The following is a 23684-nucleotide window of genomic DNA, read 5'->3' as shown; positions in this document are numbered from 1 at the left end:
CTCCCTCTTTGTGTCTCTGTGTGTGTCTATTAATTCGCAGTCCTGTTATTTACATCAAAAAAAAATTTTTTTTTTGTCTGTTTAGTTCCCTAGAAATACCTTAGTGAGTCCTCAGCAGTTGCTAACCAGTTACTAATTGTGAAGCGGACAGCCCCTTCCAGTAGATCCTTAACCACAAGGGTGCCTGCCTGACACAAGGCATATCCTCTGTCCGAAAGAAAAAGACAGGGCTTTGGGGAGGCTGGAAGGAAGTGAAGGAAAACAAAACAAATGTAGCTCGTGCTGAAAAGTGCTTGGACAGATTTAGTATTTTCTTTTCTACAAGGCGTCCAGCCAAATTTTTTTTTTAAGTAATCAAGAAATAATTTGGGGGGTCTGCTTTTTCAGTTTCTTGCAAAATTCTGGTAATTAACCAGCTCCGCTGACCCCCTCGGAAGGATTCCTGGTTTATTTTGTGGGGTGCTTTCTCCCCCTTCCCCAGCCAAGCGCATCACTGACACCCCGTTTCACTGTCCAAAAAAAAACCTCAACGCATGGGCGGGGTGGGGTGGGGGGATTCCTCCGCTTGGCGACCACAATGATCTCCCTCACACGCTCACTTGAGTTTCGGGATCTTCGGTTGCAAGAGAAGCCGGAAATTTTCACCGAATTGCACCCACCCCACCCACCCACCCACGCCTCGGGCCCCCCACTTTTGCACAGAGAGCGCGAGTGCAGGGGAGCTGAGCAGTCGGTCCGGAGCCCAGCTCGGCCGCCTCCCCTCCGTCCGGAAGGCTTTAATTGCACACTTGATAGCCGCGGCGCGGTGCGGCCCCCAACCTCTGCGCCCCAGAGTGTGTGTGTGTGGGGGGGGGGGGATCGCCGGCCGAGTTGTGGCCTCTGGGGACCCCCACCCCCTGCCCCCAACCCTGCAGCTTCTCCCTCCCAGCCCCGGGCCCCAAGCCCCGCCGGAGCCCCACACGGGCCCCGACCGCCCCCTGCGCGCAAGCGGCCGGGCGGGCGGCGCCCTCCGCCGCGTCCCTCCGCCCTCCGCCGCTGTGCCCACCCCCTGGCCCGGCAGGCGCGGCGGCGACTCCTTCCTCCTGCTCCGAGCCGAGCGAGCGGGCTTACCTGCTCCGCGCCCGCCGCGGGGACACGTGCGGAGCTCGGACCCGCGCCCGCCCGCCGTCGCCTCCCTCTCTCCCTCGCCTCGCCTCGCCTCTGCTTTCCCCGGCCTCGGCCGCTCGCTCACCCCAGGTGAGGAACTGAACTTGTGCGCTCGCTCGCTCGCCCGCTCGCGTGGGTGGGCTGAGGGCTTGGGGAGGGGGGTCCCCCCTCAGGGCAAAACTTGGGGGGCTTGATCGGGGTCCGAGGGCTGGAGAGAACGTGTGCCTGTGGGTGTGGGGCGCCGGGGGGCGATTTTGGTCCCGAAATCCGCTTTGGTTTCTTTAACCCTTTAAGGGCCGAGACGGGGTAGTTTGTAGGGGTGCGGCGGGTGGTGGGGGGACACTTTGGGGTTAGGGGGAAAAAAGGCGTCACACTCCTAATCTGGCGAAACGGGGTGAGGGGTGGGGGGGGGGAGACAACTCACACTTCCTTAACCTACCCACCCAAGATCCATCCGGTGTTTTTCCGACATGGCCCTGTGAAGAACACAAATGTTTCTTCTCTGATCCACGAGGGAGACTTGTGTTTCTGGGTTCCAGAATTATTTTATTTTATTGATTGATTTTTTGGGGGGGGGCCACGAAAGCTCCTCCGCTCCGGATCACCCCCAGCCAAACCCTGGGAGAGAAAAGTGAACGCAGGCTCCGTGGTGGCAACAACCCCTGCGGGCGTGTTATGAACGCTTCAGGACTGCACGCACGCGGTCGGGGCTCGGGTCGGAACCCCGCAAAAAGAAAGGAAAAGAAAGAAAAAAGAAAGTGAGAGAAAAGAAAGAAAAAAGACAAAGAAAAAGAAAAGGAGGGAGGGAGAAAGAGAGAGAGAAGAGAAAAGTAGTTTAATTTAGCCTCTAGTGTGCTTTGACTACGTTGAGGGTCCGAAGGGCACCTCGAGCCCCGCGGTGCAGAGCGGAGCGCACGCCACCCCTGCACCCCCTGGTCGTGGCGCGGCCGTCCGATCGGCGCGTCCGTGGGCGCGTGCGGGAGTGGGGAGTGCGTGCGCCTCGGTCCCCCGCACGGGCCGGGCCTGGCGCCGTGGGCGCTGCGCTGTGGAGACCCTCGCGGCGCGGCGCGGCGTGGCGGGGCTTGGCAGGCTTCGGAAGAGGCGCATGAAGGCTTTCATTGAGGGCGAAGACAGAGAGCAGAGACGGAAAGCAGAAGGAGGCGGCTGCCGCCTTTGTAGTCGCGGAGGAATGCGGAAACGTGGAAGCCCCGTGTCAAACTTGCTGGAAACGGGGTCAAGTCGCATTCAGCCGGCGTGGGAAAGCAGCGGCAGCAGCAGCAACAACAACAACAACAACCGGGAGAGGGGTGGTGGAGAGCTCGGGCCGAGGGACCCGCAGTGGGTGGGTGGGTGGGTGGATGGAGGGAGCTCGGGTTTCTCCCCACCGTCCGGGAAGCCGGGGGGAGCCACCGGGCGGGACGGGAGGTGCAGCTCCCTGCGGGGATGGGACGTCCCCGACGCTTCCTTCGGGGGCCGAGCCGGGGCGGAGTTGGGGATGGGGATGGAGATGTGGGGGACGTCGAGGGGCGGGCTGCGCTGCGGGAGGCGGCTTCTGGGCTACCTGTGTGGCCCTCGGCCTGGCTTAAGACACCCCCACCCCTCAGTCCGGCACGCGCAGGGGGCTCGTTCTTGGGCTTCCCCCGCCTTCGCTTCACCTTTTAAGGAGAGTTCTAAAAGCAGCGAATGTGGGAGGCTCGGGGCCCCCTGAAGCGTCTTTCTGCCGGGCGCCTTGGGCTTCTTCTCTTCATTCCTGGTTCAAGCTGCTAGCTGGTCGGCGGCGGCGGCGGGCCAGGTCATTCCGAGATTGTTTCGGGAATTCCGAACCCGCGACCCAGGCCCACCGAGGCGGTGGTGTGGGGGAGGCTGCCTGCTTGAATGGAAAGGTTAAATGCACCCCTTCTCCCGGGCTTTGTTGTGCCGAGGAACCTGGGGTGTAGGGAGCAGGGGGTGGATGCCCACTGACCCGGGACTTCAGTCCCCTAGTGCCCGGGAGCCGCCACCTCTGCTCTCTTCACGGTCCCGCTCCTGGGAATGGGGAAAAGGTTCCTGGGTGCTGACCAGAGCGAGCAGTTCCTTGTTTCTCCCAATCTTGTGCTCAGCATTTCACGTCCCACAACCCCCTCCAAGTGGGGAGGTGTGTGTCAAGTTTTCCTTGGTTAGGTTAAACGTTTCTGGGCAGGTCCCACGGTTGCTACCTTGCACCTGAGTGGATCTTGCAGGAGGTGTCAGCATAGGGGTGGTGAGCACCTTTTCCCTCCCACCCTGAAAGTCCCCCCCGCGTCGGCAACTCCTCCCTTCCGTGGCCCCAGCCTTCATCCGCCCAGGCTTGATGGGGATCCTTCGCTCTCGGGGATATGATGTTGGCTTTGCACCAGGGAGGTCCTCCGGATCGGAAGGAAAACTTTCCCAATCATGTCTTCTCCTACACCCACACCCCCGCCTAAGAGTGTGTGTGTGTGTGTGTGTGTATCTGTGTGTGTGTGTATGCGCGCGCACAAGTTGGTTTTTTCTTCTTTTTTTTAAATGCCTCGTCGAAAAACTGAAAGTAGAAAGAAAGGAAGCAATTTCCGAGCCGCTGTCCGACCACCCCTTCTCTCTCGTACACTCCCAGCATCGGGTTACAGGGTCCCAGGAGCCCCCACCCACGTTCTGTTCTGCAGGCGGGCCCCACACGGCTGCGCTCGGAGTCCGTCTACGCCAGCCCTTCGCCCCGATCGCTCCCCGGCACACTCCCGCAGCTCCCCTTTTCCACGCACGTCCCGGGCCTGGGAGGAAGGCGGGGAAGGAGGGAGGGAGGGTCTGGGTTCCAGACGACGATCTAGGGATAAATATTAAGCCGTGACATTGACGTGCCCGGCGCCTCCCCTCCCCCGCGCTCCCGGCACACTCTGGGCCGCTCTCTCGGCACGCCCCCTCCCGTCCCCCCGGTCCCGCGCGACGCGCTCCTCCATCCATCCCTCCCTCCCCGAGGGGTCCCCGCAGCCTCCCCGCGCCTAGACGGCTCCAGCCTGCAGGATAGCCCAGCCCAGAGTCACTTCTCTGGCCCGAGGGACCTGGCAGGATCCAGTGGGCCGGGAGAGGCCGGAGAGCGCGCAGGGTAGCTAGCGATGAGGGGTCTTCGCGCTGGAGGAGAAGGAGGAAGGGAGTCCCGAGGTCGGCGCCTGGGATGTCTTGTCTAGATGCACTTTTCTTCTCGACCTCACCGTCTCTCTCTTTTTTTTTAGGTTGGACGATCGAGGACGCACGGAGACGCTCTCGGGCTAGAGACCATGTAATCGCTTGTGTCTGCAAAGGACTAAGCTCCGGCGAGCGAGCGAGCGAGCGAGAGAGAGAGAGAGAGAAAGAGAGAGGAGGGATCGGTTGGTTCTGGGCGACTCGGCAGGCGGAGTTTCCCAGCCGCGCCGCGCCGCGCCGCTCCAGGGTTGCACCCGCACGCACGCCCACGGGGAGGTCGCTCGCTCCCTTGCTCGCTCGATCCAGCGCCCGCAACAGCGAGCACCCGAGAACCCGAGCACCCGATCGCGATCGCGGCCGGAGTCGGAGTTGAGCCAGAGCCAAAGACCGAGCTCCGGCTGCTAGGTGCCAGCCCGGAGGGTGCGGGCCGGGGAAGCCGCTGGTGAGCAGCTGCCGCCGACGAGCCGAGCGAGCGCACGGCATGGAGAAGGACGGCTTGAGCCGAGCCGACCAGCAGTATGAGTGCGTGGCGGAGATCGGGGAAGGCGCCTACGGGAAGGTGTTCAAGGCCCGCGACCTCAAGAACGGCGGCCGGTTCGTGGCGCTCAAGCGCGTGCGGGTGCAGACGAGCGAGGAGGGGATGCCGCTCTCCACCATCCGCGAGGTGGCGGTGCTGAGGCACCTGGAAACCTTTGAGCACCCCAACGTGGTCAGGTGAGCCCGGGGAGCCTTTCTCACTCACCCTCTGGGCCGGGCCAACAGGGCCAACCTCGGACTCCCCACCGAGTACGGGACGGGGAAGGAGGGGACGGGGTGCGTGGTGCTACCCGTTGGCCTTTCGGAGTCTAAGTTAAGATTTACCAAGCCTGAGCAGGTGACCTTGCCGGGAAATGCACAGAATCTGAGTCAGAAAAAAAAATGTGACCTGCACAGGTTCCCCACCCACCCACCCACCCTACCCACAGCTGTGCACATTCTCAGTGTTTTCTCTCTGCCCGCCCCGGAATGGGGTCCAGGAAGATGGGGTGCCTTTTAGGGACAATAGAGACAGGCTTCACCGGCCCCTGCATATTTTTGCCCAGGCCATTTGGGGAATTTTTGAGAGACTGCGACCCATATGAGAAGTAGTGGGGCTGGGTGTGGTGTTAATAAGTAGTAGGAAGAGAACATAATTAGTAGAGCTTAGTAGACAATAAAGTTTTTTAAGTGTCTTTTTAAAAAAAAAAGTTTTTAAATTAAAGTTTTTAAAGATCCCCTCCCCCATCACACCAAGCGTTTCTCTTTGTCAACTTGAACAATGATAAGGAGAATGCCTGATGGTTCAGAGAACTGCCATGTTGATGCCCAGTGTCGATGTGAGGGTGGGGGGAATCCCTCTTCTCCAGCTGTGAAATGTGTTTCATTCATACATGCTTTGTGTGTGCAAGGCCATGGATGGAATATCCAGTTCTGATAGCCTCCACATATTCATGCAACAACAGTCAACAACAACAAAATATTTCCCCCAAATATTACTTCATTTCTCTGGGCAAGTCTCCAAAGGGTTAGATGTGATCCCAAAATGTGGACTCTTTAGATGGTAAATGTTTCATTTTCGTTTTTCCTGAGGGGGTGGAAATACAGCTTCCTCCTTCGTGGCCAGTATAAAAGCATGTAGGAGACTTAGGACCAGGGTGTTGTCTTAGTGATTCTGGAAATCCCCCATTGTGCGATTGACTTTGTGTAGTGTGTCATTTTCTTTTTTTAAACAGAGGAGCATAGTTTCAAGTGGAAAAGGAATACAAGGAAATATATACATATTAGGGTTTCATTGTACCTTTCTCTATGCCTCACATATTGGAAAAACATGTTGTGGGCTCTTCCTGTCTTCTCATCTGTCTAAAGGCACAAACATGTGCCTACCGTGTGCACTGTGGGTGAAATTATGTAAATAAGCTCTGCTAAATATTTTTGTAAAGAAGTCAAACAATTTGATGTTAGTCATCAAAGTGGAGAGACCTAAGACTGACCTTTGAAATACCAAGCCCTTTACGGTCTAAGGGAGCCCAAGTGTCTACAGAATCTTCCTGGGAGGTTTTAACTTGTCTCTTCTTATCCTGCACTGGTGATTTGTGTACAGCTGTGTTAGGCATGGGCTAGAAGGCAGCAAAGAATAATAAATACCTAAATAAGATAGTAAATGGCAATAGAGATAGACCTTTTAACCTCTACTTTAGCTGCGAAATGAGAGGAACAAAAGATGAAGGGACTAAGAGAAATGTTTAGGAAAACGGGATTATATGCAAAAAGCAATACTAGGTTAACCTTTTATTTGTGTTTCCTGAAAAACAACACAAAGGGTGGTCTTTGTGATATTGGAGAGGAAAGAGGAGGGTACATTTAGTTCCTATAACTTAGTTATCTTCCTCCAGCAATCACCCAGTGCTTTCCAAGAAATGAATTCCACCACTAGAATTTTAGGACTAAAGTTCTTGTTATATTTTGTCTGTTACATTAGGAAAGATTCCAGTTTAGGATGATTATCATAAATAAAATCATGTCCTCCCAACATACAAATGTTCTAGAGGACCCCTGAGTAACACTATCCTTTACAAAGCACTCACTATCTGTTCTGCTAAAAAGGAAAGGTTGTTTTTGCTATTGTGCTAGAAGTTTTTGGATGATCATCTTATTCTTTTGAGACTGCTGCGTGTTTGCAAATTTCTAAGTATCCCATGACTTGGATCCAAAATTGAGAAGTTTCTGGAGATTATACTACATTGAGGACAAAAGGATTATTTTCAACACTTGGTATATGTTAAAAGATGATAATGACACCTACCTCTTATGAGTTATGAGAAGAATCCAAGATAATGCATTTGAGTGTGCTCTGTAAATTTTACAGTGCTTCACAGTCCACAAAAAATTTCTGTTTAGGTGGATTAATGGGGATCTTGCCCTTTTAGAAGACATCAGTTCACCCGTCCTTTTCTTGAGAGCAAGCCATACTCATACCTAACTCTGACAAAAGGTAGATAGACTTTATAAGGGCTCTGAAACTAGGAAGCTGCTCGAATGTGATTAGCCTGTAATTTCTCAGAACAGACCTTCAATTATGCCATGAAATTGACACTTGAGAAAATTATTGATGATGTCATTTTCATGAAGCTACTACTCCTCTCCTTTCCCTTTTTGTTTTCTTCCTGTTTCTTTTTTTTTTTTTTTTCCTTCTCAGCCTTAGGAGAGCTATTGACCAACATGACTTCTTTGATTAGACAAGGAATGCCAGATTTTGAAGTTGCTGTTGTTTAGAGAGAGTCAGGAAGTCAAGGATAAGTGACCACAATTCTCTTCCTTCCAAGGGAGAGTTGTCTTAAGTTGGGGCCTCCAACCCTAAGATTTATTGTTAACCCATAGGATCAGTTTTACAGTCCTATAGCTGGTTCTTTAAAGGTTTCTTGAAAGGGCAGATGTCTTTTTATAAGTGCCCTGGAGTCATAAGTAATTGATTATAATTATAGGTCCTTACTACAGATAGTTAAACCGCTCAGCTTGAAGGAGGGTAATAAATATACCAGATTTTAAAAAAGTTTATGTTTTAATTTTGATGGATTTGCCAGAAAAGTTGACTTGTTATTTTGGCACTAGTGCTGCTTTTTGGCACTCAGATAGTGACTTGATCTTCTTATCTGCACTTGATACTACCCAATCTAAGGCTTGATCAGCCAATCAGTGTCTGTGATGTAAATTTACTTGTTTCTTGGGCCACACCCAGCATTGCTTAGGTCAGGGGCTTCAAACTCAATTTACCTGGGGGCCGCAGGAGGCAAAGTCGGGTTGAGGCAGGGCCGCATAAGGGATTTCGCTTACCGAATATTTGCAATAAAAAATTGCATTAGTAAGAAAAAAAATGGCAAAAAACTCGCATTAAGCATTCGCATACCCCGAATGGAACTGCTCGGGGTATGCGAATGTTTAATACGATTTTTTTCTTACTAATGTGATTTTTCCCTTTTTTTTTTTTTGTTTTTTGGGTCACACCCGGCTGTGCTCCGGGGTTACTCCTGGCTGTCTGGGACCATATGGGACACCGGGATTCGAACCAACCACCTTTGGTCCTGGATGGGCTGCTTGCAAGGCAAACGCCGCTGTGCTATCTCTCCGGGCCCCACTTATGTGATTTTTATTGCGATTATTCGGTAAGCGAATAATCGTAAATACTGCGATATTTGAAGGCCGGCCGCGGGCCACAAAATGTACGGAGGGCCGCGAGTTTCAGACCCCTGGCTTAGGTGGTTCCACTCATTAAACCTGGAACTTCCAATGCTCCAGTCTTCTGAGCTGTTTTCCTAGTCCCAGATTTATTTTTATTTTATAAATACTTGGTACTCTCAAATCCTGGAGCTTTTGCCAGAATCACACTTCAATATGAATTGGAACTTCACACTGCATAGTTGAATCTTGTTTTGCATTTCAAACTAAATATATTAATTACAATAATAGTATATTTTATCGATAGTCATTCTCTATTCAAGTCATCAGATTTTTATTGATACCCTATTTTGTGCCAGGAAACTAAGGATGTAACAGTTGAAAATGTTAGAAAATGTGTCCATACTTGTGGTGGGATGAACAGTTCTGTTTTTTAGTTAAAATAGTCACTTTTGGTGGCCAGAGTAATAGTACAGTGGGGTAGAGTTTGATTTGCACACAGCTAAACCCTGGTTGGATCCCTGGTATCCCATATGTTTCCCCTAGAAATGACTCCTGAGCACCGTTGGTTGTGTCTCCCAAACAAAAAAAAATAATTACTTCTTATTTTCATATGCTACATTTAACCTAACCAGATTTAAGGAGTTGCCAATGTTTGTGATGATTTAGTTATCAGTAATTTGTTGGATGAGTGAGTAAGATAACCAAACACTCTTAGAATCCAGTGTTTTTTGAAAGTTGAATAACTCTTTAGGACCACATATATTATATATAATTAAGCAGACATTAACATGTAAGTAATAAATATGAATATTTGAGCTCCATTAGTCAACAGTGATTTAGGAAGAATTTACGGTTTATATCCATAGACCTACCATTCATTACCAGGTAGCCTGTTGGTTCCAAATATCACCACCATTTCTGTTTGCACTCTAAACAGACTTACTGTTGTCTGACTGTTGTAGGGAATGGGCTCTGGGAACCACACTACTAGGTGAAGCCCTATTTTTTTGTTTGTTTGTTGTGGGTCACACCCAGCAGCCCTCAGAGGTTACTCCTGGCTCTATGCTCACAAATCCCTTCTGGCAGGCTCAGAGGACCATATGGGATACCGGGATTTGAACCACCATCCTTCTGCATGCAAGGCAAATGCCCTACCTACCTCCAAGCTATCTCTCCGGCCCAAGCTCTATTTTTAAAAAGGGTACATGTGTGGTCCAGAGTTTGGTTGCTAGCACTACAAATAAGTCAGTGAATAGATTTTAATAATAAAACTGTGGATCTGATACTGGGTAGATTGCATTTAAATATTCCTCTCAAGTAATTTCCCATTTGAAGGAATAAGAGAATCATCAGAATATGATAATATTGCATTGTTAGGTCTTGTATTGTCCCCAGGGATTAAATTTGTTAGTATAGCAGTAAAAGTAATTCAGCAGTAAGTACTTGTTCTGCAAGTTAAACTCATTGTGGCAGTGCATTGAATAAACTTGGGCCATCTAATTGTGTTAAATTACTACTAGTATCTTTAATCACTATTTTCAAAAGAGAAATGGAAAAATATGCAACTCCAGATTACTTGAGTTTTTTAATTTTCTTTTTGAAGAGCACAGTAGAAGATTTCAAGAATGAGAATAAAAATAAGGGCTGGAGAGATAGCATGAAGGTAGGGCATTTGACTTGCATGCAGAAGGACGGTGGTTCAAATCCCTGCATCCCATATGGTCCTCTGAGCCTGCCAGGAGAGATTTCTGAGCGTAGAGCCAGGAGTATAACCCCTGAGCGCTGCTGGGTGTGACCCAAAAACAAACAAACAAAAAAGTAGGGTTTCACCTAGTGTTGTGATTCCCCAGAGCCCATGTACATCACTCAGACAACAGTAAGTCTGTTCAGAGTAGGTACGGTCTACCTTGGATGCTGCAGACCCTGATTTGATCCACAACACCTTTTATGGTCCCCTGTACTCTGCCAGGAGTTACCTCTGAATTCAGAGCCAGGAATATCCCTGAGTACCACTGGGTGTAGCCCCCAAACAAACAAAAGTGGGTACTATTTTTGTGAATGCATAATATGTTTATTAGGACATGTTTCAGTGAAAGTAGAAATTTAAATATCTTCTAAAATTTTGGTATGTAACAGTATATTTGGTCCTTTAGTCTCCGAGTTCCTTGAACATTTTTCAGTTATCAAGGTTATTTAGTAAATAAATATTTTCATAATGGTTGTTCTGTCCATTTGTTATCTCTGTAGAAGAATTTGATAATGTTGAACTTTTATTGTGTGCTTGTATATTTTTATACTACTACTGTCAACATGGATTTATAATTTCTATTGAAAGGAGAAAATGGCTTAAAGGAGGGAAATTTGTGAACTTAGAATATCTTTGGGTTATTTTCCTGTTTTAAGACCATGGTAAATGAATCTCAATGAAAACAGACTCCTTGTTAAAACAATCTTTTTTTTTCTTAATAAAATGTGATTTTTTAAATAAAAAGATTTTTATGAACGAAGCAACTAATATTTAAGTCATTGTAATTAATGGGTATTAGGGTTGGACATATTTTAAGTCCAAAGGTGAAGCAACTTGTGTCACTTAAAATTGTTAGATTGCTAATGAACGTGAAATTAAAAATTATTTTTGTTGATGGAAGAACATGAGTTATGTTTCTGTTTTGGAAAAATTGAACTTTATATAGAAAAAGGTAATGGTTTGTCAGGAATAAATGACACTAATTTGAAAATTCCCTAAATTCCATAGTATATCTCTTATGTATACAGTTATGAAAGTCATGTTATTCCATTAAAGTGAGCCTTTAAAAATATTGGGTATTGGGGCCGGAGAGATAGCATGGAGGTAAGGCGTTTGCCTTTCATGCAGAAGGTCATCGGTTCGAATCCCGGCGTCCCATATGGTCCCCCGTGCCTGCCAGGAGCAATTTCTGAGCATGGAGCCAGGAGTAACCCCTGAGCACTGCCGGGTGTGACCCAAAAACCACAAAAAAAAAAAAAAAAAAAAAATTTGGGTATTATGACTAGAAAGATTGAATAGCGGGTAGGGCATTTATGTTGTATACCGCCAACCCCGGTTCAGTCTCCAGCATCCCATATGTTTCTCCCAAGCCTTCTGGGAATAATTCCTGAGCACATAACAATAGTAACCCCTGTGTACCTCTGGGTATGACTCAAAAATACAAACAAAAATATTGGGCAGTAACTTTGATTATCTAAATCAGCATTTCTAAACTGAGATTATATTCCAAGGGGTGATCACAGGTAAAAATTGCATAATTAAGGGGGGCATGGCCCAAGATGAGGGCACCAATCATTACACTGGGGTCATCGGAAGGTAATGGGTTTAGAAGGAGGTCATGGTCAGAATAAATTTGAGAAACACTGACCTAAAGAACTGTAGTTAAATAATAGTACAGATAAATGATATAGTTAAATTAATAGTAGTAAATTATTTTTTACAGAGAATAATGGGAAAAATGTAAATGCTTAGTACTGATCTGATGATTGAAGTATTACTATGTAATGTAGCTCAGGCATTTACTACCCATTTAATGAAATAATACCAAATAGTTTAAAATTATGTAACATAACAACCTCCACACACACAAGGAAATAAATATATGGTATGCATGCTTCTTGAAGAGCTGATTACACTTTTACTATTTCTTTCTTTTTTTTTTTTTTTTGGTTTTTGGGCCACAACCGTTTGACGCTCAGGGATTACTCCTGGTAGTGCGCTCAGAAATCGCCCCTGGCTTGGGGGGACCATATGGGACGCCGGGAGGATCGAACCTCGGTTCGTCCTACGCTAGCGCTTGCAAGGCAGACACCTTACCTCTAGCGCCACCTTCCCGGCCCCACACTTTTACTATTTCTTATGAGGTTTGCATGACCTCTGTCTTTGTAAGAAGGAATTTAACTGAGCTTCCTGGCCTTTTTTTACAGTCAGTAAATTGGAATCATTTTGAAAATTTTAAATCGGAAGAGGTTCTTAAGATGGTTTAACCTACTTCTTTCAGCTTTTTTGGTATAGAGATTGTTTAGTAAATGCATTAAACATTGTCTTATTTTTAGTCAGCTGTTTATGATATAGATATATGCATTATAGATAGAAATTGAAACTAAAGTGAAATATAGACCTCCAGTTTGAGCAGAACAGGGTGGTCTTTGTGTGTATCAGAAAACACTTCTTGAGATACAAAAGTAGTTTCAGTTTAATCACTTTTTTTTTTTTTGCTGACTTGAGGATAAGGATTGTATCTCATATCCACAAATAACACTTAAATATCTTTAAATAATAATTGTAGTTGCCTGGTAGATCTTTCTGAATAAAGTAGAAAAAATTAGAATGTGAGTTCTCAGATGAGAACTTTAATCCTTGTAGACTTATACCGCATTAGCAACTATTGCAGCTGAACACTGGCAGATAGTTATATATTAATTATAACACATCTTTGTAGCAAGAATATAAATATATTTAGGCAGATAGTTGTGTATTAATTGTAATACATACTTGTAGCAAGAATATTTATATATTTAGGAGAACCCTCCAAGTGCTGACTGATGTTTTGAACTTTACTGTTACTCATTTTTTTGTTTTGAATACTAAGTTTGGCTTTCATAAAACTTTCTTATGTTCTTTGTGTATGTATACTCCATGTGCATATAGGCATATACTACTGTTTCCCCTAATCTGCTTCTTACCCTTAGCTCTCTGCCTTTTATTGGGTCTCATCTTAGGATGTGCTTGCAGTGCCCTTCCCTGTTGGAAAAAGTCCTCCTTCCAAGCCCAGCTCTTAGTACCACCTGGTGTATGTGTATTTCTTTCTTTGGATCTACCTTTTTTCTTCTTCTTTTGGACCCTGACAATGTTGGGGCTTCTTTATAGAGTTTAGTATATGCTCACTTATTTTCATTATTTTGTCTGTTATATATGATAAAATACTAATCTTTCATTCCTTTCAACCACCCGCTTCTAACTACATTTTCACACCCCACTTGAAAACTCCATGAGATTAAAATATTTTTTGAGGGGCCGGAGAGATAGCACAGAGGTAAGGCATTTGCCTTTCATGCAGAAGGTCATTAGTTCGAATCCCGGCATCCCACATGGTCCCCCAAGCCTGCCAGGAGTGATTTCTGAGTGTGGAGCCAGGAGTAACCCCTGAGCACTGCCGGGTGTGACCCCCCCCCTCAAAAAAATTAAAAAAAAAAAAAGTCTTTTGATCGTGTCCCTGTATGTTGTGTCCAGTAGAAATAAAATGAGGAAATGCATTGAGATGAAAGAAATAACGGAAAGGGGTCTAGTTATTATGGAAGGGACCACATGGAATAGTTTCACAGAATGATAGTGCTGAGAAGTGCCAAAAGTGGAAGGTGGATTTGTATATTTACTAGGTTTCCTGAGAATAAAAAAAAAAAAAAAACTGAAATAAATTTCATTTCTCTCTAACTCCAGTTTGTATAGTTTATTTTAAAAGTCATTCAAAATTTATGGGGACAGAGAGATAGCACAGTGTGTAATGTGCTTTCTTTACACTCAACTGACCCAGGTTCAGGGTATTCCATATGGTCTCGTGAGCACCACCCAACAGTGATACCTTAGTGCAGAGCCAGGAGTGATCTGAGCATCACTAAGTGTGGTCTCCTAAGCCCCAAATAAATAAAATCTGAGTAATTTCATATTTAGCTATAAGTTGGACTTTATTTACTATGAAGAAGATACAATAGAAAAGCTATACACAGTAGGTCAAAGTTAAAAATGGCAAACTTTTAAAATTAGTTCTGTTCAATTGCTTGAATTCTTTTGCTTATGTTTTTTTCTGCTTTAGTATTGTTCTTTCTATTCTGGTTAAAACTGTAAGTCTGAACAAAATTAAATAAAGTTTCCCTAATAATTCCTAAAAGGATATCAACATTCTGATTTTATTCTTTACAAGGCTTACTTAAGAAATATTCTTCTAACCCAAACAAATTCATTTCTAGAAAACATGTGTGATTGCTATGCATATACATGTGTGTGTATCTCAGGGAATTGTATCCAAAGCCTTATACCTGCAAAGCAAATGTTCTGCCATTGGGCCCACATTCCTAGCCAAGACAAACTAATCTTTATTAAACAATGGAACTTAATTATACTTTATTATAATAGGTTTTAAGTTTTACATAATAAGTTTTTTAAGTATCCCTTATTATGGACTGAGTCTTTGATTCTGGGCCTGGTGAGATAATACAGTGAGTAAGGCACTTGCCTTGTACATGACTGACCAAATTTCATCTACAATATCCTACATGTTCTCCCAGCACCACCACGAATAATCCCTAAGCACAGAGCCAGGAGTAAGCCCTGAGCACATTCCAGTGCAGTCCAAAAACTTAAAAACAAAGTCTTAATTATATCCTTATTTTGTTAGCTGATGTCTTAATGTCTGTTGGCTGTAGATTGTCCCACAAAACCTTAGAGAATAATTATAATAAAATGAAATTAAGTGTATCATATTAAATATCATACATATAAAATATGCCCCAGCCTTTAAGTAATTTGGTGTTTCATGGAGGAACCTGACAAATACCTGCATTGCTGATTGGAAGTACTTCCATTCCCTTAAACAAGTGTAAATGTAGGAAGAGATCTAGGTATTTCTGAAAAGGTATGTACTAGATTTATAGAAATCAGAGTGAAATACTAGGTAATTGAGCAATTATATGGGTTATATATATATATATATATATATATATATATATATATATATATACCGTTGTATATAGTTCATTAGTGATTTATTGGGGAGGATCTAAGGACACAAAACTGGTGTGATGATGTCTTCTCTGTTTAAGTCATTAAGTACTTTTATCCTTAGAAAGGAAGTAGTTCTCTTAGAGACACTAATCTATAGCAAAATCTTTTTTAAGCATGGAGGTATCTTTGATTTCCATTTTTTTCCTAAGAAATCTGATAATCTGTTAGGTATTTCTAATGGTTAGTATAAATATCTACGATGCCTGAAATGCTCTGTTTTTAATGTATAAAGTTGGAAACATCAACACTTACACATTTTCAGCAAAACAAGAAAAGATTAGAAGAAAAGCAAAAGACTTCATATTCTTAGTATTTCAGGGTAGATTCTTAAACTGTAGGTTATTGAGATTGACCAATATGCTTTAAAACTTTTTGGTCAAAATCAAGATAATTTCTGAGTGGTTCCATGTTTGGAGTTTTAGATGATGTCTTCTACATTCCAATCATGTAGAAACAAAGAAGTTATTAAATAATCTTGGGTAAAGTTAGAATATATTTTTGTAAAAAAAAAGAATATTTTCTTGTTGAACCATGATAAACCAAGAGACAGATTTAGAGATTTGCCTAGAAAGGGTTATAGGTGCTACATATAATTGTGCTAGTTTCTTTAAGTGTATTGAATTGTGAAAGCAACCCTTATTTAAAAATAATACTTGGGGCCGGAGAGATAGCATGGAGGTAAGGCGTTTGCCTTTCATGCAGGAGGTCATCGGTTCGAATCCCGGCGCCCCATATGGTCCCCTGTGCCTGCCAGGAGCAATTTCTGAGCCTGGAGCCAGGAATAACCCCTGAGCACTGCCAGGTGTGACACAAAAACCAAAAAAAAAAAAAATACTTTTTTTCTCACACTTGAAGTCACAAAAGATGGAATGGGGAACTCATACAGGTATTAAGGCCTTGCACACAGTAGACCTTGGTTAGATATCTTGACCACCTATGGTCCTCAAATATCATCAGGAGTGATCCCTGAATACAGAGACAGGAATAAACAGTAAGCATCACCAAAACAGAAACTAACAAGGAAAATACAGAAAAGAAAAATTATAGCATCATTAAAAAACAATTACAAGTGATTTTAATGAGAATGATTTATCCAACTAGTGTGTCATTAAACTAAAATTTGTGTTCAAAGGTGCCAGTGAGTTCTCTAAACAGTTAGTTTTACAACTGAGGAAAGGTCTATTTTCAAAGGCATTATTCTCAGCCCCAAATGACTTTAATTGTAAGGAGGACTTTTTTATTTTATATTATTTAAGATGAACTATTTAAGAGCACAGTTGACTCAATGACTCTTAGTTTTAGAAAAATAGAGCCTTTTCTGGTTGCTTGGGTTTGAGCGATGTTCTTGATTCCAACCATCTTTTGGGCCATACCCAGTGTTGCTCTGGGGTTATTTCTGACTGCACTCAGAATTACTCCTGGTGGTGCTCTGAAGACCATATGGGATGCCAGGGATAGAACCCGAGTTGGTTACTTACATACAGGTCAGGTGCCTTACCTGCTGTACTGTGTCTCAGGCCTCAGCCATCTTATATAGCCTATTGTGCTTCACATTCAAATATTTGTTGGGAAATTTTTTTCATTATATAGAATATATTTTCCTTAGAAGCTGAAGACTGGGAGCCGGGTAGGTGGCGCTGGAGGTAAGGTGTCTGCCTTGCAAGCGCTAGCCAAGGAAGGACCGCAGTTCGATCCCCCGGCGTCCCATATGGTCCCCCCAAGCCAGGGGCGATTTCTGAGCACATAGCCAGGAGTAACCCCTGAGCGTCAAATGGGTGTGGCCCAAAAACCAAAAAAAAAAAAAAAAAAAAAAAGAAGTTGAAGACTGGTAAACAGGAAATTCTGTAGTTATTCTAACTATAGAATTCCATGTTTGCAAAATAGTGGACTTTCTATTTCTATTTCCTTATGTATACTCATATGAGACTATAATAATAATTAATTATTATTTCTTAAAATAAGACTCCTAAATTTTCCTTATTATTAAAAAATAAATTAGTTTTATTTTAAAGGCCAGAGAGAATTCTGTAGGTAAGGTGAGCTAGACTACAGCTAATTTGTAATCAGCCTCAGGCACCCCCATCTGCTCTTACCCCTAAACCCCACCAGAGGTGATCCCTGAAGGGGCCGGAGTGATAGCGCACTAACCTAGGACAGACCGCAGTTCGATACCCTGGCGTCCCATATGGTCCCCCAAACCAGGAGCGATTCTGAGTGCATAGCCAGGAGTAACCCCTGTTCGTCACTGGGTGTGGTCCAAAAAAAAAAATAAGTGATCCTTGAAGCACAGTCAGAAATAAGTTCTGGGTACAGCTGTGTGTGGCCCCCAAACCCATCCAAATAAAACAAAAATAAAGTTATTTCATATTTTAGTGTATTTCCTATTAACACTATGACTTTGTCTATTTTGTTTTCCTGGTTTTGGTTCACTATGACCTGGTAGTGGAATTTTGCTAGACGTGGCACTTTTTTTTCACTGCTTTTTAAATTTAAAACCAGCAATTTCTATATCTCTTCAGTAGTTTGCACCCTTAGTTTGTTGTTCCTCACGGTTGATTATGATTTGACTTTGTCTAGAACTCATGAAAGAACAATTTTACAGTGCATCTTAAAAGGTATTATTCTCATTGTATTGATCATTGTTGATGAGAAGTCTACTACTCACCAGCTTATTAACAAAAAATAAGTTTTCTTATTAATTTCTACTGACAAGGGAAAAAAGGTAATGAGTTGTTTTTTTTTTTGAGGTAATGAGATACTTCCCGCTTTCTTATTTTTCAGTGTGGTTTTGACTTTGGGGTCTTTTATGCATACTTTATTACTGATTATTTTAAGTTATTGAAAAATGTCATCTGAATTTGGATAAGGATTGCATTGAATATATAGCTGTTCAAGGTAGAATGGTTATTTTGAATATATTGTTTCTTCTTTTTTTTTTTTTTTGGTTTTTGGGTCACATCTGGCAGTGCTCAGGGTTACTTACTCCTGGCTCTACACTCAGAAATCGCTCCTGACAGGCTCAGGGGACCATACGGGATGCTGGGATTCGAACCACCATCCTTCTGCATGCAAGGCAAATGCCCTACCTCATGCTATCTCTCTGGCCCCTGATATATTGATTCTTCTAATCCAAGAGTGTGAAGTGTTTTCCCATTTCCTAAAGTCTGTTCCCTTTTTAGCTGTTTGGAGTTTTCATGGTTCAGCTTCCTCACTTTTTTTTTTTTTGTTGTTTCTTAGGTACATGATAATTTTGGACAAGCATCTTTATTTTTTGTTTTTTTTATATTAAAAGTGGTTAAATATATTTAACTTTTTAGTTTTGTATCTATAATATATCCTTGACTTGCTCTGCTTATTTTTAAGCTCTCCATATAAATGTTTTATATGGTGACTAAATGTTTAAGTTAGTATTTAGGTTTTATTTTCCCCTCTAAATTTTATTATAACACATTAATTTACCAAGTCGCTCCTAATACAGTTGGTTGAAGCATTAAATGTGTAAATGAATCCTACCCGAGTGTGATCTTCACCAGAGTCCTTCACCAGAGACCTTCACCAGAGTCCCCAATCTCCTACCTACCAACATAGCCTACAAATTTACTTCATATTGCTGTTACAACACAGAGACAAATGGAATTATTAAAACATGATCAGCTTGAAATGATTGCTTTATTTTTCTGTGATGTTACTAAAATCTGTCTAAGGTTTTACTGGGTTGAAGCTAGTTGAGCTACTGGTTAGGCTCACTGAGGTTGGTAGTTTTCTATGTAACTTTCCCATTAGATTACCTGTGATACAGCTGGACCAACACTACTATAAAATATTGAGTTGTTTCACTGAAGATTTATAGATCAAAGACAAATTTGGTTGCTTGGAAATTTGGTAAGGTTAAAACATGGAGCAGGGCCATTTCTGTCAGAGGGTTTAGGGGTTGGATTTGGGCTTTTATAGTTCATGCAGAAAGGTAAATCTGCCTCCACCTCTCTTTCTGAGAATGCCACAGAGGCCAGGAATGCCGGGAACGGACTACCTGGGAAATATTGTTGGCCATTATTTTCTTTTGGAACTTGGTGGAGGAGTCAGGCCATATTTTCCTGCAAAGAAGATGGCAGCAGTGGGTTGGACTGCTGGGCTGGTGGGTTGGGCCTAGGGGGACTTGGCCCAATCAGGAAAGACACAGAATTTTCAACCCTGTAGTCTGCCCTGAGAATTTAGCTCCTTAGATTATTTGATTTCATTTCCAGACCTAGACCATTTCTGTTGGAGCGTGTTTAGTTTTTTGTTGGTTGTTGGAGATACAGCATAGTGGATAAGGCACTTATACATAGCTGACACAGTTTCTTTTTTTTTGGGGGGTGGGGTTTCAGACCACACCCATTTGATGCTCAGGGGTTACTCCTGGCTAAGTGCTCAGAAATTGCCCCTGGCTTGAGGGGGGACCATATGGGATTCCGGGGGATCGAACTGCCATCCTTCCTTGGCTAGTGCTTGCAAGGCAGACACCTTACCTCTAGCGCCACCTCGCCGGCCCCAGCTGACACAGTTTCAATCCCTAGCACCGCATATGGTTCCCCAGCACAACCAGGAGTGATCCCTAAGCAGAGTCAGGAGTAAGCCCTAACTAGAGCTGAATGCAGCTCTAAAACAAAATTAGGTCAAATTTATTGAGTTATATATAATTCATGTAAAATAAAACATTCTTAGAATGCTTTTTAATGAATTTTGACAGCTACTACCAGTCAAGATCTAAAACACTTCTGTGTCTCCAGATTTTTTTAGTATTTTTTTTCTCCTCCAATAGCCTTAATGTCATTGTAGCTTAGATTTCTTCTTCTGGGCGTCAGATAGTATTTCTTGAGTTTTTCTGGCTTCCATAGTTTATATATTTGAGATTAATCCCATTTGTTAACTATCAGCAGTTTATTTTTACCCATTATTTGGATTTTCTGCAGTTGGTAATTTCACCTGTTAAAGGTAATTTGCATTGTTTCCATTTTGAGACTATTATGACTAATACTATTATAAATATGTATAAGTTTTCTCATGTATAAGTCTTAATTGATATGAAATATGCTTTCTTTTCATTTGGAGAAATACTAAGTGGTAGATTGTTGGTTTGTAAGGTATTCATTCACAAATCAAAATTCTAAAAATTTGTACGATTGACTTTTCTGCTAGTAATGTCTGAAGTTTCAACTTGATTTGTATCCTATTTACTCTTGCTGTTAGACTTTTTAATTGTACTATTTTATTTTACTATTTATATTAGGTATGAACTGATAACACATTGGTTTTAATTTGCATTTACCTAGTGATATGGGATAGCTTTTCATTTGCCAAAAGCCATTCTTTTGGAATGTGTTTATGTTCAAATATTATGTTCATTTTTTAAAACTAGAGTATTTATTACGAGTTACTCAATTAGTCTTTTGTCAGATATATATAAATATATCTTTATAAATATATGTATATATATAGAGAGATATAACAAACACTCTTTGGGGGGGTTGGGTCACACTAGAGGCACTCAGGGGTTACTCCTAGCAGGCACAGGGGACTATATGGGATGCCAAGATTCGAACCAATGTCTGTCCTGAATCGGCTGCGTGGAAAGCAAACCCTATACCACTGTGCTATCTCTCCGGCCTCAATACATTGCAAATATTCTTAGCAGGACTACTTTTTCATTTTTTTTTTGATAGTTTAGTTTTTTTTTTTTTTTTTGGGGGGGGGGGTTTGGGTCACACCCGGCAGTGCTCAAGAACTACTCCTGGCTCTATGCTCAGAAATTGGGAGACCATATGGGATGCCAGGATTCGAACCACCGTCTTTCTGCATGTAAGGCAAACGCCTTACCGCTGTGCTATCTCTCCGGCCCTGATGTTTTAGTTTTTGAATGGCTTCTAGAAGCCAGAGAGATAGTATAATATAGAAGGTAAGGAACTTTCCTTAAATGGAGCCAACCTGGGTTTGATCTCTAGTAACACACACTTCATTACCACCAGAAATGATCCTTAAACACAGAGCCAGGGATAAGCTCTGTGGTACTGAATAAATCGAATAAAATAATCCTAGGAAGTCTTAGTTTTACCCAGAGACACAAGATTTTTTTAATGTTTCTGAATTTTATGGTTTTTGCCTTCATTATTAAATCTATGATTCATTAAAGTTAAATTTTTATTTGTAATAAAGATAAGAATTGAGAATCGTTCTCTAGCTAATATGAATATCTAGTTGATAATCTAACACCACTTGTTGAAAAGACTATATATAAATCCTTCATTTTAAATTAGCTTGGCATCTTAACCAAAAAATAAATTGATCATATAACTTTCTACCTATTTCTGTGTTTTTTGTTTTGTTCTATTATTTTATTATCTGTCCTTTTACTGCTGTTTGATGTTTTGATCACTACAGTTTTTAGTGAGCCTTGAAAATAAGGCAGTTTTAAGTTTTCAAATTGTTTTTCAAAATTGTTTTTATAATTTACTGAAACTTCTAAGAAATATGCTCAACAAGAATATTTTGCGGGGCTGGGCGGTGGCACTAGAGGTAAGGTGCCTGCCTTGCCTGAGCTAGCCTTAGATGGACTGCGGTTCTATCCCCCAGTGTCCCATATGGTCCCCCAAGCCAGGAGCGACTTCTGAGCGCATAGCCAGGAGTAACCCCCGAGCATCACCGGGTGTGGCCCAAAAACCAAAAAAAAAAAAAAAAAAAGAATATTTTGCAATTCCCCCATAATTGTGTTTCAGGTTTTAATTTTGAGGTAACGATAGTCTCATAAAATAATTTGAGAAGTATTCTTTATATTTTAAATAACTATGTAGCTTTAATGGTTTTTATTTCCTCTTAAACATTTTGTACAGCTTACCTATGAAGACATGGGGGCTTGACATTTTCCTAATAGGAAGCTTTTTGTTTTGTTTTGTTTTGTTTTCGGCCATATCTGGTGATACTTAGGTGTTACTCCTGGCTATACACTGCAAAATTGCCCCTGTCTAGGGGGACCATATGGGATGCCAGGGGATTGAACCACGATCCATCCTAGGCCTAGCACTGTCAAGGCAGACACCTTACCACTTACTCCAGCCCAGCTTTTGTTATTTTTTTTCCTGTAAATTTTGTCTTTTTAACTGTAAATTCTATATTCTTACTATGTATGGATACCTATAGACTGAATCATTTTTGTAATTTGTTACTGTCAGGATATGGTATATTTCATGTAGGTTTTCCCAGCATCCTATATGATCCCCTGTGCTTGCCAGGAGCGATTTCTGAGCAATCTCTGAGCGCAGCTGGGTGAGACCCAATAACCCCCCCCCCCCAAATTATTCCTGACTGCGTTTGAGGGACCATATGGAATGCTGGGATTGTGTGGTATGTGCAAGGTAAACACCCTATACACTGTACTAGCGCTCTATTCTAGCACTTCGACTAAAAAGACTTTAATCTTACTTTGGAGATTTATTTTTATTTAAAATGGTACTTTTTGAAGTTAAAGAGATAGGACACCTGGTAAGGCATTTGCTTTGCATGTGGTCCCCTGAGCCCAAGCATAGTGCCAGGAGTAAGGCCTTATATTTCCAGGTGTGGATGGGTCCCTCCAGCCTGATATTTTTTAAGAATTGAATTATGCTTTTAACTTCTAAACATGTTAGAAATTTTTCAAATACATTTTGATTCACTATATTTTGTTGTTAGAGAATAATTTATGATTTTAATCATTTTGAATTATATTTAAACTTGTTTAGGTCCATCTAATCTGTCTTGGTACATTTTTCTAGTTGTTTGGGTTTTTTTTTGGTTTTTTTGCCTTTTATTTAATTTTTTAATCCCACTAACTCACAATTTGTACAAAATAAGTACTATTTCCCAAGATATAATAGATAACATTTGAATATACAAATCTTACCAATATATTATACTTCCAATTTTTTTAAGAAGTTAACAACATACATATTAGTTACAAATGGAACGATTCTGGCAAAGATGCCCTAGTTTTATCCCACAGAAAAACATCATTTATATGTTAATAATGTTTTTAGAGGCAAGGAAAGAACAGCTTCCACTGTAGCTTCAAATACTTAAATTTGAAACAATTAAACTTAGAATGCCAAAAGCATTATGAGTATGGAATTCAACAGTCAGCACATGAAAAAGTCGCAGTTGTAGTCATCTTTTCCTTATTAGAGCTGCACTTTTTTACTTGCTGTAGTCTCATTGGAGGCTTCTCATCAATATCTTATTCCTCTGAACACACTTAGGGCACAGCATATTGTCTTCCATGTCTGGGGGTGGAAAATTGGAGGAAGGGAGCAAGAAGAGTGCACACACTCGCCCTTGCCTCTCAGGTACCCAAGCT

General features: G+C 42.7%; 1 protein-coding gene across 1 annotated transcript in view; it reads left to right on the top strand.

Annotated features, from left to right (window-relative positions):
- Positions 1 to 4801: 4801 nt before the first annotated feature.
- CDK6 (cyclin dependent kinase 6) overlaps positions 4802 to 23684 on the top strand; it is a 223271-nt gene continuing 204388 nt past the window's right edge. Inside the window, exon 1 of the mRNA XM_049784870.1 lies at positions 4802 to 5034. Coding sequence (XP_049640827.1) covers positions 4802 to 5034 — 233 coding nt within the window. The remainder of the gene's footprint in view (positions 5035 to 23684) is intronic.

The sequence above is a fragment of the Suncus etruscus genome, chromosome 1 (genome assembly GCF_024139225.1).
Source record: "Suncus etruscus isolate mSunEtr1 chromosome 1, mSunEtr1.pri.cur, whole genome shotgun sequence".
NCBI classification, from domain to species: Eukaryota; Metazoa; Chordata; class Mammalia; order Eulipotyphla; family Soricidae; genus Suncus; species Suncus etruscus.
This window is presented reverse-complemented; position numbering and strand designations above follow the sequence as displayed.